This window comes from Gobio gobio, assembly GCF_949357685.1.
Source record: "Gobio gobio genome assembly, chromosome: 20".
NCBI lineage: Eukaryota > Metazoa > Chordata > Actinopteri > Cypriniformes > Gobionidae > Gobio > Gobio gobio.
In genome coordinates, this window is record NC_137113.1 from 18,637,608 (window position 1) to 18,650,971 (window position 13,364).

A 13,364-nucleotide genomic window follows, 5' to 3' on the forward strand; every position below is an offset into this window, starting at 1 on the left:
TTTTCATTCAGTGACAGTGCAGTAAATTGATCAATAGTGACAGTAAAAATATGTATTATTTATTTTATATTTTATTTATAATTTGAAGATTTCAAATAAATGCTGTTTTAACATTCTATCCATCAAATAATCCAGATTTTTCCCACAAATATATTAAGCAGCATATTAACCATTTTCAACTGTGATAATAAGAAATGTTACTTGAGTACCAAGTCAGACTGGACTAATGGCTGCTGTAAATTCAATATTGAATAGAAATAAAAATAGAAAACAGTTATTTTAAATTGTAATAATACATCACAATAGTACTGTTATACTGTATTTTTAATCAAATAAACACAGCCTTGGTGAGCATAAGAGACTTCTTTCAAAACATTTAAATAATCTTACCGAACACAAACCTTTGGACATTGTTTGAAATTTATAGACAAGAACAAGGTTCACATTCGGTGGCCAAGAGAGCTCATCAGAAAAAAACACCAGTAAATTCAGAAGGTTAAGAAAACATCTTATAACACATGTGCTGCAACTACTCACAACGCAAGCAAATACAGAAACATGCTGCAAATTTTTCAATGTGTACTCGTCAGTTGTGTTGTCGATGACCTATGAGTTTTTGGTTTATTTTAACATGTGCATTTTGAATATTTGCTGTACGTTTCTGTTGGTTGAGTTGTGAGTATTTGCAGCACACGTGTTGTCAAACTGATGAAGATGTTTTCTTAATTTGCTGTAGTTTTTTTTATTTGCATGTTTTCTTCAGTTGCAGCGTGTTGAGCTCTCTCGGCCACAGTATTCACAGGACCAAAGGTCCCCGTAATTGAAGAAACATCCATATATATGACCCTGGACCACAAAAGTAAAGATCATGTTCCATGAAGATATTTAGTAAATTTCCTTCCGTAAATATATAAAAAATGGATTAGTAGTAGTAATATGCATTGCTAAGGACTTCATTTGAACAACTTTAATGGCGATTTTCTCAATATTTAGATTTAGTCCTATCCTAAGAAACCATGCATCAATGGAAAGCCTAGTTATGCAGCTGTCAGATGATGACCGGTTTTGACTGGTTATCTGGTTAATGACTGGTTTTGTGGTCCAGGGTCACATAAGTTATTGATAAAGACTGAATTATTCCATATAGAACTGGCCCAGAAACCAGATCCTGAGTCAAGTGAGATTTCTACGGAACATACAATATTGACAGAGCCCATGGCAGGAATAATGGCCCTCAGTTAAGTAGGGTGTATGTGCACAAGAAACACTTATGGTCCGTTCCCACTATATAACTATTAAGATAATTATATTAGCGTCCACACCAGCGGACAATAATGGTCTGTTTATTTAATGCATGCGCTGCAGTTCTGTCACTTTAATTGCTCAACCTCTTCAAAGCAGGATGGATTCTGATTGGCTGTCATTGTTTTTATCATTCATCAGTTAGAAAACACCATTCTGAACATGATTACAACTATTCTTTTATTTTTGTAATGATTTTGTGAACTATATCTTTATCTATATCATTATAGTTATCGTCCTTGGTGTGAACAGCCCTTTACTCTTGAATTTCCAAGCAATGTTCTCATTACCACGTCAACTTTATCCAGCTTCACAGTGACTTGTAAACTCACTGCCAAACTCAATCTATTTGACCTCTTTCCATAATTTACATTCTTAAACAGTACAGCTTTGAGCTTGGAGACTCATTTAAGGGCTGTGATCAAGCACAAACGTACTAACACGCTTACAGATGGGGGTTTTCTTTTTCCCAGCGTGTCAGCAGCAGGGATCTCTGTTTTTTTTTTTAAGTCTACTGGGTTAGCTCGACTTTTGCTTAATTAATTTAAGCTTGTGTCTGAAAGCACAACCAGTGGGTTACCCCTTTATAGGGGTCGACAGTATTAAGCTATTGTTACTATTGTTCTTGATTAATTAAAAATTGATAAGTCTTTCTGAACCTTTCTCAGGCCAGTCTTGGCCGGCCCAGAGAGAGAGACAGGCTGGGGCTGAACTGACCTATTTCTAGACTTAACTGCTTTAAAACACCAACACCATCCCCGAACCTCTCTCTTGTTGCCATGGAGACACCCTCCAGTCTAATGGAGAAAAAAAAGTGAGGAGAGCGGGGAAGAGAGAGAGAGATGGGCACGCACAGCTCGCTTATCCCCTTCACTATGACAGCAGGACCCCCACAGAATGTTGTCAGTTTTCTGAAAAAAAAAAAAAAACTCTGCAAAGACACATATTTACCTGTCAGAGATGAAATATGGATTGAAACAGTGTGTGCCATCGGTGAAGTTATATTTAGATATTGTTTTGATTTGCTTAGATCTGCCGGATTAACCTGCAGCTAGAATACACTTTTAATACCCGTGCATTGTGTTACAGGGCTCAATTATTTAAGCCCTGTTATTTAAAAGTCTTTGATGTCAGACAATAACTCTGTGGTTAGATGAGCTGGGTTTCTGGGAAGTGACAAAACATACCATTTTTTATGTATCTGATTTGGTGTTATGCAAAACTGTATTTAAATGTCATCATGTCAAGGTTTAGATGAGAGTGATAACTGTGCCAGTTTGAACCTCAACATCAAGAAAGCCACAATATTTCCTATGATTTTTACATCTGACAAACCCTAGATAAACCACTCAGGTCATGTCACAAGATCTGAGTATTACTTCACAACAGTCACCCAGCAAAAAAAAACAAAAGATGTTTTGCTCTTTCACCACGAGGTATGCTGGATTCGATAAGAAGTCTCCTCCTGCAGATCAAAACCACAGCTAAATGAAGTAGCGTAGCATAAACTCATAATTCTGGGTGAGGGATACACAGGCTTTGATAAAACTTCATCCGTGCATATATTTCTTCTTTTTTTGACTTCGTAATCAAAACATCATATCTGGATCTTTCATTGAAAATGACAGAGTTCTCTCTGGTGACGTATGCAGGACTTCTTTAGTCATTTAATCCAGAAAGCTTGAGTTTATCTGCACTCTCCACTTTTGAGTGCTACGCCCACATTTCAAAATCAAATTAAAGGTGTCATGAACTGGGTTTTTTATACTGTTATACTGTTATACTTATACTGTCTGAGGTCAACTTATGACGTTCGCGTGGTTTTTACATTCAAAAACCTCATAATGAATAAGTAATAGGCTATTTTCTACCCTGGTCTTGAGGCTCTCTCAAGAAACCCTCGGTTTTGATGGGCGTGCTGCCCTGAAGACTTGGAAGTAAACTCCCACGGCTAGTATTGGAACAGTTTTGCATATTTAATGAGCTTCGGCTCCCCCGTGAGTACACAAGGAATTGTTTTGAAAGTGTGTGGAGAAACGGAAACCGAAATGATTCGTCCCACAAGGCTCGCAAAATATCTTTATCAAAGAAACACAATGATTTATCTCTCATCCACCCACGAGTGATTGGAATGTTATTTTTTTATTACTTGGCCCGCCCGATTGATGGATATAAGTGCAAACCGTGCATCACACACACACACACGCCAAGTACGTTGCAGACTGCATGATCAAAACTTCCGCGATTGTATTTTTCCTTCAAATATCAAGTCAAGAGGGTGAACGCACATCAAGAAAGGAATGTTATTTCACTGTTTAAGATAGCCCTTCGGGAGGCCGGGCTTACGTTTTGGTAGCCCGTCTGAAAAACACATAGCTCTGGGACGTTGGGCTTTGTGAGCCCTAGCCCACACATGTCCGAGTCTGATCCTGAATCACAATGAACCAACAAAACCACAAATAAAGCATTCTCCAGCCTTTGACAGCGTGCTAATGTTCAGTTAGACACATACACATAATCAATAGATATCAAACAATCTGTAACAATGCAATGCTATCACAAATAAAAAACAATTCTTACTCACATAAGTGTTGCTTCAGTCGTTCATGTAATCTCATCCTTTCTGCAAATCCAGTCTCTTGTTTACAAACGAATCCGTGGTTAAATGAAGGAACAGATGCGCAATTTCTTTCCCACATGAACTGGATATTCATTAAAAATAAAGTTCATCCATGCATTCATAATATTGGAATCCGTATTAAGTTTATGCGGTATGTTTAGAAATTCTATCCGGTTTAGCTTCATGTAGGCCTGTGTTATGTTAGTGGCACAAGTCGGTGGGCGGGGCTACAGAATCAGGCGTTGTTCTTCTTCTGTTGAGGCTGTGTTTCCCTACACTCTGACGTTTATAGCCTGGCACATTCTGAGATCCGAGATCGAAAAGCTTTTCTTTGACTAACAAGGAAATTTTCAACTCTGAAACTTACAGAATATTCTTATATTACCATGACCTTTTATATATCAAAAGCTCAAGGGAAAGTTGATTTCTCAATTCATGACCCCTTTAAAGCATTACTTACCTATAATTACAGAAACCATCTTTGGAAAAAAAATTATATTGGAAATGTAAATTGATTGTTTAATTTGTCTCGCGTCCCATTAGAGTACATGGAGGGGGTGGGTTTATGAGCTATACCAGGGTGTCCGCGGGGTTGTAAAAGGTAGTAAATGAAATTAGCCAAAATTAAGGGCATTAAAAAGTAGTAAAAAGTAGTAAACGTCATCTGACGAGGTATTAAATTTTCAAGCCCAATTATTTTTAGATAAATTTTCAATTAGTGTTAAGTACAGGCCTTTTTTTTCTAAAATTTGCGTGGATTTATTTATATGTTGAGAGTAGGACCTGCGCAATATCATGTGAGGTGAGGTGGTGTTCATTCGCGCGCGCGCTGAAACAAACTGGGTACCCGGCTGGCTTGCTGCCAAGCATGTACGCGAGCTCGCTTCCATTCAGTAAGTAAAGCATGGGGAAATGCAAGTTCTCGGACCTCTGGCTGGAGGACTCACGATTTAAAGACTGGCCTAGGCCAGTAGTTTGCAACAGCTGCGAGGCTTATTGCCACGTTTGCAAGAAGACAATTAATATAACCTGGGTGGGGGTGAATGGCGTCAAATCGCATATGTAATCATATAGCAGCCACCAAGCTAGGATGCCCGGACGTAGCGAGCAGCTTCCCATATCAATGTTCTGCCTGCACTACGGATGTATCAACGACCTCAACCTCTACTGCTTTGCCCTCAACCCCGACTGCTCTCCCGATTAGTTAGTCCTAGCAGCATCATCAACAGGTGCGTGACAGATGTCAGACAGCAGACGCTATGCCCTATCACCACCACTACATTGCGAGCTGAGGGGCTGTGGTGTTTAGACTTTGCAACTAAACACCACTCTTTATATTTGAGCGATGGCATTGAAGATCTGTTTCGATATATGCAAGTTGCTTAAAGCTGGGCATACACTGTGCGATTTCAGCAAGGTTATCTACTCACACTGTACGAGTAGATCGCATGCGATGTAAAGCCAAAGCTCAAGTGAAATATGCGCGAAAAACCTATAACAGAGAGATAGTCTATCAAATGCATCAGCTATCGATATCAAGAGGATTTAGCATTAAAATGTATGTATATAAATGATTATTATTATTATTAGGGTAGGCCTACTTTTATTATTAAATTGATATTACATTTAATTTGCCCCTGTGATAATTTCGTAATGTATCAATGCATAACCGACGCTGCATAATAAAAGAATAGATAGATTAGCTTACTCCTCATTAAATACATTTTGCCCAATTAAACAAGGAATTATAGGCCTATAATTAAAATGATTATCAGTCTATATGTCAGAACACTACAATAATATCAGTATTATCAGAAAGTAAGAGCAGCTTTATTTCAAAAACAACTTGTTTAACACGAAATGGGCCTATACTTCTCTTCTAATTTGTTTCACAATATGGGCCACAAGAGAAATATTAAAAATATAAATTCAGATAGTTATAGGCTATACGTTATCAGCATATGTTAAAGCAGATTTATATAAATAAAGAGATCTCTCTTGTCTCTGTGAGAATATGCGCCGAAAGCTGGTCAGATTTTACTTTCACTTTCTGTAGTGAATAATTGACCAGGTTTGAGACTTCACCGACTCTCGCGCACATTGCGTTTTTGTGATATCCACTGACTCGCCTTCATTATTTAAAACGAAAAAGAAAAAAAATCTATTTTGCGCCGTGAAAATTGCTCTCGTTTCCCTCTGTACACTGCACGAACTATGAAGAAGATGTCTCCTTCCTCTTCTGTCTTTATTTCTATTCTCATCTCTGTGGGCAGTTGATGTTAAGTTATAATGACCTCGTTACATTGTGATGCAATATGTTATTCCATTTGGAAAGATATTTCATTTACGCTACTATAGTTGCAGCTTGAAGTCGCGCTGGTATTAAAAAATATTTTTAAGGTATTAAAAAAGGTAGTAAAAGGTATTAAATTTAACTTAAGAAGTTCTGTATATACCCTGTATACTGGGACCAACCACCTGGCAGAGATCAAGACACTTTGGCTTCACTTTTCAGGACGTGTGCGGCACACTTTTGTTTCATTGTAACTTATGCTACTACAGCAGGCTCCTTAAAAAGTCTTTAATTCAGTTGTAACATATTTCATAATTCATAAGAACTCTTAAATATTTTATATGATACAAGAAAAGTGTTGACTATCAAACAATATATTTTAAAGCAGCACTAGGTAACTTTTCAACCTTTATAATATATTTTCAAACCTCTTGTGGTTACAATCGACTTACAATAGGTTGAATGACACGTCTGCCATAGCCTGATGGGGTCTGTATCGTTTTTAATCGTACTTTTAAACTTCGGGTTTCGAGTAGTAACCCGAGAACAAAAAGAACTACAAAATTTGACTGCTTTACGGCATATACGTCACTTCCACCACCACCCCCACTTCCTTAAATTCGGACGTGCGAGCCCAACTATCATTTGTTTGCCGGATGTTATTGTCATGGCCGAAGCAGCACAGAAAAATAAGAAAGCAAAGGTTTTGTCGGAGGAAAGCAAAAAGAGGAAACGAGAAAGTGATCGGATAAAAGGCAGGACGATGATCAACATTGGGCCAGCGTTTGCTCGTTGGCGTGAGCTGAAGGAGGAGGGGCTACATTCTTGCAAGTAAATACATATGATAAGACGTACAAAATCATATTTTAGGATACCTAACATGTCTGTGATATTGGTTTATTTGTCTTGCCTCAAGCTATAATGCAAATCGATTTTTCAAATTTGCAGATTCATCTAGGGTAGCTTGATATTATAATATTGACAATATATGGTTATTACCTACCACTCAAACATTGAATTGAAGTATCATATAGATTCTGTAAAACGGGAACCAATAGACTAGGCTACTATAATGACGCTGGCACTGTACCTGGGATGAAGACATTTCACACGCGACGCAAGCAGAACAGAACCATAGACAGGTGAACTACACCCGCAGTGTTCAGGGCTATCATAGTTGTCATGTCAACAAATGCACGTGCGATGCATCCCCCGATGTAGAATGACAGTTTACGACAGTAGTAGAGGACAATGCTGTTTCCCAACTGTAGGGAGACCCCGAGAGCAAAAACTACCTAGTGCTGCTTTAAATATTTGATTTATAGTTCATATTTTAAAATACGATCATTTATAATTTTGACTAATTCCTTTTCTTAAAACATTTTCTAAAGGCTAAAATGTGGGGTTTATTTTTTTGTTTTTGTCAGAACCTGTATTATTTTAACTATAAAGTTCTAGTAAAGATATTGGTTTTTACTAGCCTGGGAAAACCCAGACAACTTCCGGCAAATTTAGATTTGCTCTGCAAGTAGTCTGGCAAAGAGCCCATTCAAACCCATTTCTAAGCCCCAGAAATCGAGGCACCAATCAGAAACGTTGAGGCGGGCTTTACACGATGACGACAGCGCAGCGACAGTGAAGCAGATTCTGTACACTGACTACAAAGATGGATGCAGCAGTGGAACATCACTATCAGCTATCGCGGCTGTTTTAAGCGATTTAAACTTTTCCATTCCGTTAAAACCAGAGCAAAGAACAACACAAGAAGCCTTCATATCTAAAAAAGATGTTATCGCTGTCTTACCGACTGGATTCGGCAAAAGTCTGATATACCAGCTTGCTTGTCTTAGCGAGAGCCCTCTGGTAGTGTTAATGTTTCACAAAATATAGTTTTAAGTAGTTTTAAGAATGTAGTTGTTTTTAAAGCCAAAATCTGTGGTTTATTTATGAAGAGAGCGCCTTTTTGAAAATTTGATCTGCCGTTTTTGGAGTTGTGAGCTCCAGTGGACCAGCGGCGCTCAATTGCTCAACCCCACCGAGAGGCGCCTTTCCTCGGCCAGTCCTTCTGCCGTCTGCCGCTGGCTCTGATGTGAAGATATGATTCGTCTTGTGTAGATCTAACGGCTGATCTTTGCTCTCATTAATCTATAATTTGTTCCCTGACAGATCGTTTTGTCTGAGGGTAAAGTGAAGTTTCATAACTTTATATTTGTAAGCTATTAAACTTTACCGTTGTAGTCTCCTAGCGCTGACTTTCTTTGACTGAATTGCTTTATGTATTGTATAGCTTCTTATACCTTTTACTTATACTTTTAAAATGGATATTGATCACGCATTAAACTAACATTTAACAAAAAGAGACTGGGTTTTGTTTTATATCATATCTCATTGTATTACAGTGAAAATCATAGGCTATATTATGAACACATGATATTACATGTTTTTATTTTTTAATGTAAACGAAAAGAGGCCGGGATTTTTAAATATTTCGTTTTGTTATATACATGCATTGAAGATAATATGCATTGCCTTCACTACATTTGTGTGGCTATAATATGTTTAATATAATAACTATTACCGTCATCGGGAGTTCATTCTCCGGAGTCAAACTTGGTAAGTCACGGACGCAAGTTAGAAGTTCGCGTACAAAATATGTCATAAAACACCACTGCCTCATTTCATAAAAAAAAAAAACTTAAACATATTAGCCACACACATGTGTTTCAGGCAACGCGTAGTTAGGCCTACATTCATTATCTTATATATTTATAATAAAACGGAGTATAAAACACCCTGCCTCTTTTCGTTTACATTTTAAAAATAATTAAACATTAATATGTGGTTTAGGTAAGGTGACCAGATTTCTGAAATGGAAACCGGGGACATTTCCTATTTGAGAACACAAGCACACACCATAGACAGTGGTACAGACAAGAACGCATATTGAGAAACGGCCAGAGTCTCATATGTTTCTCCGTCGCTCTGCATACGTCATCTCCCTCATCGCTCTGATTGGTTTTAGGTCTATCCAATTGCGCCGAGAGGCATTTGAGCGACGCCCGTTGGTGACGCCCCTTTGGAAATGATTTGTCTATGAAGCTTTGCCAGACCATAACTCAGTTACTACTGAGAATGGTCTGGTTTTAACCTAGGTTTTTACAGTCATAGATAGATCTTCCTCTACCCCACCCATGATGTTAATTTGATTTGTACATATCTTTAAACAAGTGTCTTAAAAAGGCTTACATTTGATTTTAAAACCACTGCAGATACCCTGCCACAGGCACACAGCCCAAGCTGCTGATTATACATAATTACACTTAGATTCAAAATTCCCACCACCTTGAAATCATTTTATCTCCGCTCTGATTGTTTTATTTTTTTTTGTTAGGCTATAAAATGATGTTCAATTTTATTATTTTTCTCAGTGGCTGAGCACTTTCTTTCATGTGTAATGGACAAAATCAGTGGATAAAAAGATGTAAGTACTAATTCCCTCGCTTTCCCGCTCTCTAGGTGCCAGTCTCACTCGGACAGCAATCAACAAAGCCGTTGCAATTTGAATATGCAAATAATGCTTTCTGCCCATTCTAAAGGAAAGATGGGCTACACCGATGTTCCCTGCACTCGTCTTGACCAGGGAACAACCTTTCCTCCCCCTTCTTTCCGAGCCCACTCCGTACCCATTATACCCTCCGTTCAGGGACCTGATTTTGGGGATGGGGGCGGGAACAAGCTGCACAACAGGGGTAGGGGAGCTTCCAGCTACAACCTAATCAATCCTGAGGCTGTGGCAAATTCCAGCCGATCACTTGCCAGCTCCTCTGCGATGGTGCAGGATCCACAGACACTCACCTGCTCCGAGTCTGCACTGATGTCAAGGGGCCAAATCAAACACAAAAGCCTTGTTACCTACACAACGGCCTTGGGATCAGGCACAAGCTCCAGAAGAGCAAAGACTGTAATTTCTATGAGCGTACCGGGATCAGGGGCGAAAACCACGCAGTTTGCCGCCAACCTGCTGTCTAAGGCTACCGGAGGAGAGGAAGAACAGCAGGGGAACGGTTTACAAACCCCATTTGTGGGGGGCGAAAAAGACAGCTTCTTTTCCAATGGGATTAGAGGTGTGGCCTGCCTCACATATCCCAAGAGCTGATTGGATAAATAAAAACATTGCTTTGGAAACTCCATGTTGGTGTGGATGGGGCTGCGACGTCCCCGCTTGTGCAAGACACTTACTTTTGGAACTATTTTACTGCATTGTGAAGTACTACAACTACTGACAACTGAATTTAAAACACTGCATTACTGACGACACAATGTGAATAGATGCGAGAGAATGAAGACTTTGGTGGGATGTTGATCTTGAGAGGTATTGAAAAGGATTTATATGCCACTATTTAACAAAAGCTTCAATTTAGAAACCAAATAGTGTGTCATCTCAATGTTGTTTCTCTACTGTAAAGAAGAAAAAAATATAATAGATGTCAAAACTATATGTATGTCATATATTCCATGTATATGACATACCAAGTGACGAAAATAAAGATGCAAAACATGGTAATGCAGAAGCTTTTTTTCCAATAACTGCTGTTCTATAATCTCAGCCCAGCTCTGTCTTTTTGTCTGTTTTGCTTGAGGTCTTGAGAAGAAAACGGCAGTTTCTGAATAAAATCTGAATGTCACCCTGTCATTTGATCAGAGAGTATCTGCCCGTAACAGTGCAATCGATGTTGTGTATCTTACACCTTCTGTTTTTAGCAGAGCGCCGCAGCCAGGTATCTGCAACTATCGCCATCCAACGAACGTGCTGAACAGAGAGAAACCGGCAGAGTCACCGTCTGTCTCCATGGCAACAGAGATCGGATGCAGCAGACTCTCTATCCAACAAGAACATCAACGGATTTAATCATTTACTTGTTTATCTCCTGTGAAAGTAGCTCTTGCTAATTAAGCCCAGATTCATTATTTTGCATCAGCTATTTTGAAAAAGCAAAAGGGGAGGAAAAAAGTTTCCTTAACTAGCTCGTTTTTTTTTGTTTTTTGAGGTGAGGGTGGAATTAATCAGCAGAAAGATTAAAGCACAGTGTCATTGATGTCTCTCGTCGTGTTTACCTCAAACGAGGGCAACACGGGTGAGTCGCACTCCGAACGCTTTATGAATTATCGGGCTAATTTTCTGAGCGTGAGCCACAGCGTGAGTTGACATTATAATCCAAACAAGAAAAAAAACGCAACCGCTGGCTGCCTGCGCCAACAATTTCTTCCACTAGAGCCCCACAGAAGCAACATTTGGCAGGTTTTATTTTTTAATTAATTCGCAGACAAACATATTTGTTTTGTTCTTATGCACCGTGTCTCTCCGCAGATCTTGTGTGAGCCATTGGCTTTGAAACTCATAATGAGTGATCCTTTCATTTTGTGAGAACATTACACATGTTCATCCAACAGCTTAATATTCAATCTCAAGTCAATCTTTGCTCCATTGGGAGGGAGTCACAAAAAAACACTGATATAATGTACAAAGAGCTGGTGTCCTGTGTGAATGTGTTGTTTTTTTGGTAGAACACTGCAGCCCTGTTTGAGTTTCTGAAGAACAAGCCTATTTCTCCTCTATACTGATATATTAATAAATGCAGGATGTTTCTTCAGACAGGCTGCTAACATTAGAAAGAGTACAACAGCACAGCGCAACAGTGGTAGACCAACAGTACTGGTGGGAAATGAGTGCAGAGCTGAACACAAAGCGTAGACAATGTAGACGCAATGAGGGCAGTGGTAAGAAGTGAAACGTATCTGTCACCTGGAATGAGCTGCAGTAACTTATAAATTACTCTTTTCGCAGCAATGTACCTTTGGTTTGTCAAGTTACATTTTCTTTGATTTGTGTGAAGAATTCACTCTCTCTAGACTGTTCACTCTGGCCCAGAATAAAATGCATAATTTCCTAATAACTGAAACATTTTCGCAATTCTACTCACAGCCCAAAACAAAGACGGTTTCTGATGGATGACTGGTTTTTTCATTATTCAATAGATAAAAGATAATGAATAATGAGTGCATTCAGTGAAATGTTGGATAAACAGATTGCTTATTTTAAATAGCTTGGTTGGATGTGAAGAACTTCTCGTGTTTAGAGACGAACACATTTTATATTACAAATGGGATACTTAAGCAATATCACTTGCAAATCAGTGCAATCTATGGTGAAATGGAAGTCATTTGCACAGTATTTTTTATCATATGAAAAATGTCACAAAATATGATTATTGCTAACCATGTTAACCAATGCGTAATTTATATTAAAGGCGCATTCAGTTTAAGTATCGATACTATAATGGTGTTAGACGCTGCACTGTCATCTATTAATGTAATCCAGCATGATCGTCTCTTAAGTTTTATGTAAATGACACTGATAGTGAGTTTTACACAGTATCTGCAGGTTGGAGTAATGGGCATGCCGAAAGGTAGCGGGTGTTCCAAAAGGTAGTGGGCATTCCGAAAGGTAGTGGGCGTTCTGAAAGGTAGTGGGCATTCCAAGAAAGTAGTGGGCGTTCTGAAAGGTAGTGGGCATTCCAAAAGGTAGTGGGCATTCTGAAAGGTAGTGGGCATTCCAAAAGGTAGTGGGTATTCTGAAAGGTAGTGGGCATTCCGAAAGGTAGTGGGCATTAAAAGGTAGTGGGCATTCCAAGAAGGTAGTGGGTATTCCGAAAGGTAGTGGGCATTCTGAAAGGTAGTGGGCATTCCGAAAGGTAGTGGGAATTCCAAGAAGGTAGTGGGCATTCCGAAAGGTTGTGGGTATTCCAAAAGGTAGTGGGCATTCTGAAAGGTAGTGGGGCGTTCTGAAAGGTATTAGGCATTCCAAAAGGTAGTGGCCGTTCTGAAAGGTAGTGGGCATTCCGAAAGGTAGTAAGCATTCCAAAAGGTAGTGGGTGTTCTGAAAAGTAGTGGGCGTTCTGAAATGTAGTGGCCATTCTGAAAGGTAGTGGGCGTTCTGAAAGGTAGTGGGCATTCCGAAAGGTAGTGGGCGTTCTGATAGGTAGTGGGCATTCTGAAAGGTAGTGGCCATTCAGAAAGGTAGTGGGCGTTCTGAAAGGTAGTGGGCATTCCAAAAGGTAGTGGACATTCCGAAAGGTAGTGGGCATTCCA

General features: G+C 39.1%; 1 protein-coding gene across 2 annotated transcripts in view; it reads left to right on the plus strand.

Moving 5' to 3' along the window:
* Nucleotides 1–10,905, plus strand: part of nrg3b (neuregulin 3b) — a 216,371-nt gene extending 205,466 nt beyond the window's left edge. Inside the window, exon 9 of one of the 2 annotated variants that reach the window (XM_079846039.1) lies at nucleotides 9,732–10,905. In XM_079846039.1, coding sequence (XP_079702165.1) covers nucleotides 9,732–10,371 — 640 coding nt within the window. In that variant the 3' untranslated portion in view covers nucleotides 10,372–10,905. The remainder of the gene's footprint in view (nucleotides 1–9,731) is intronic. The other variant, XM_079846038.1, reaches the window with a different exon arrangement.
* Nucleotides 10,906–13,364: the final 2,459 nt, after the last annotated feature.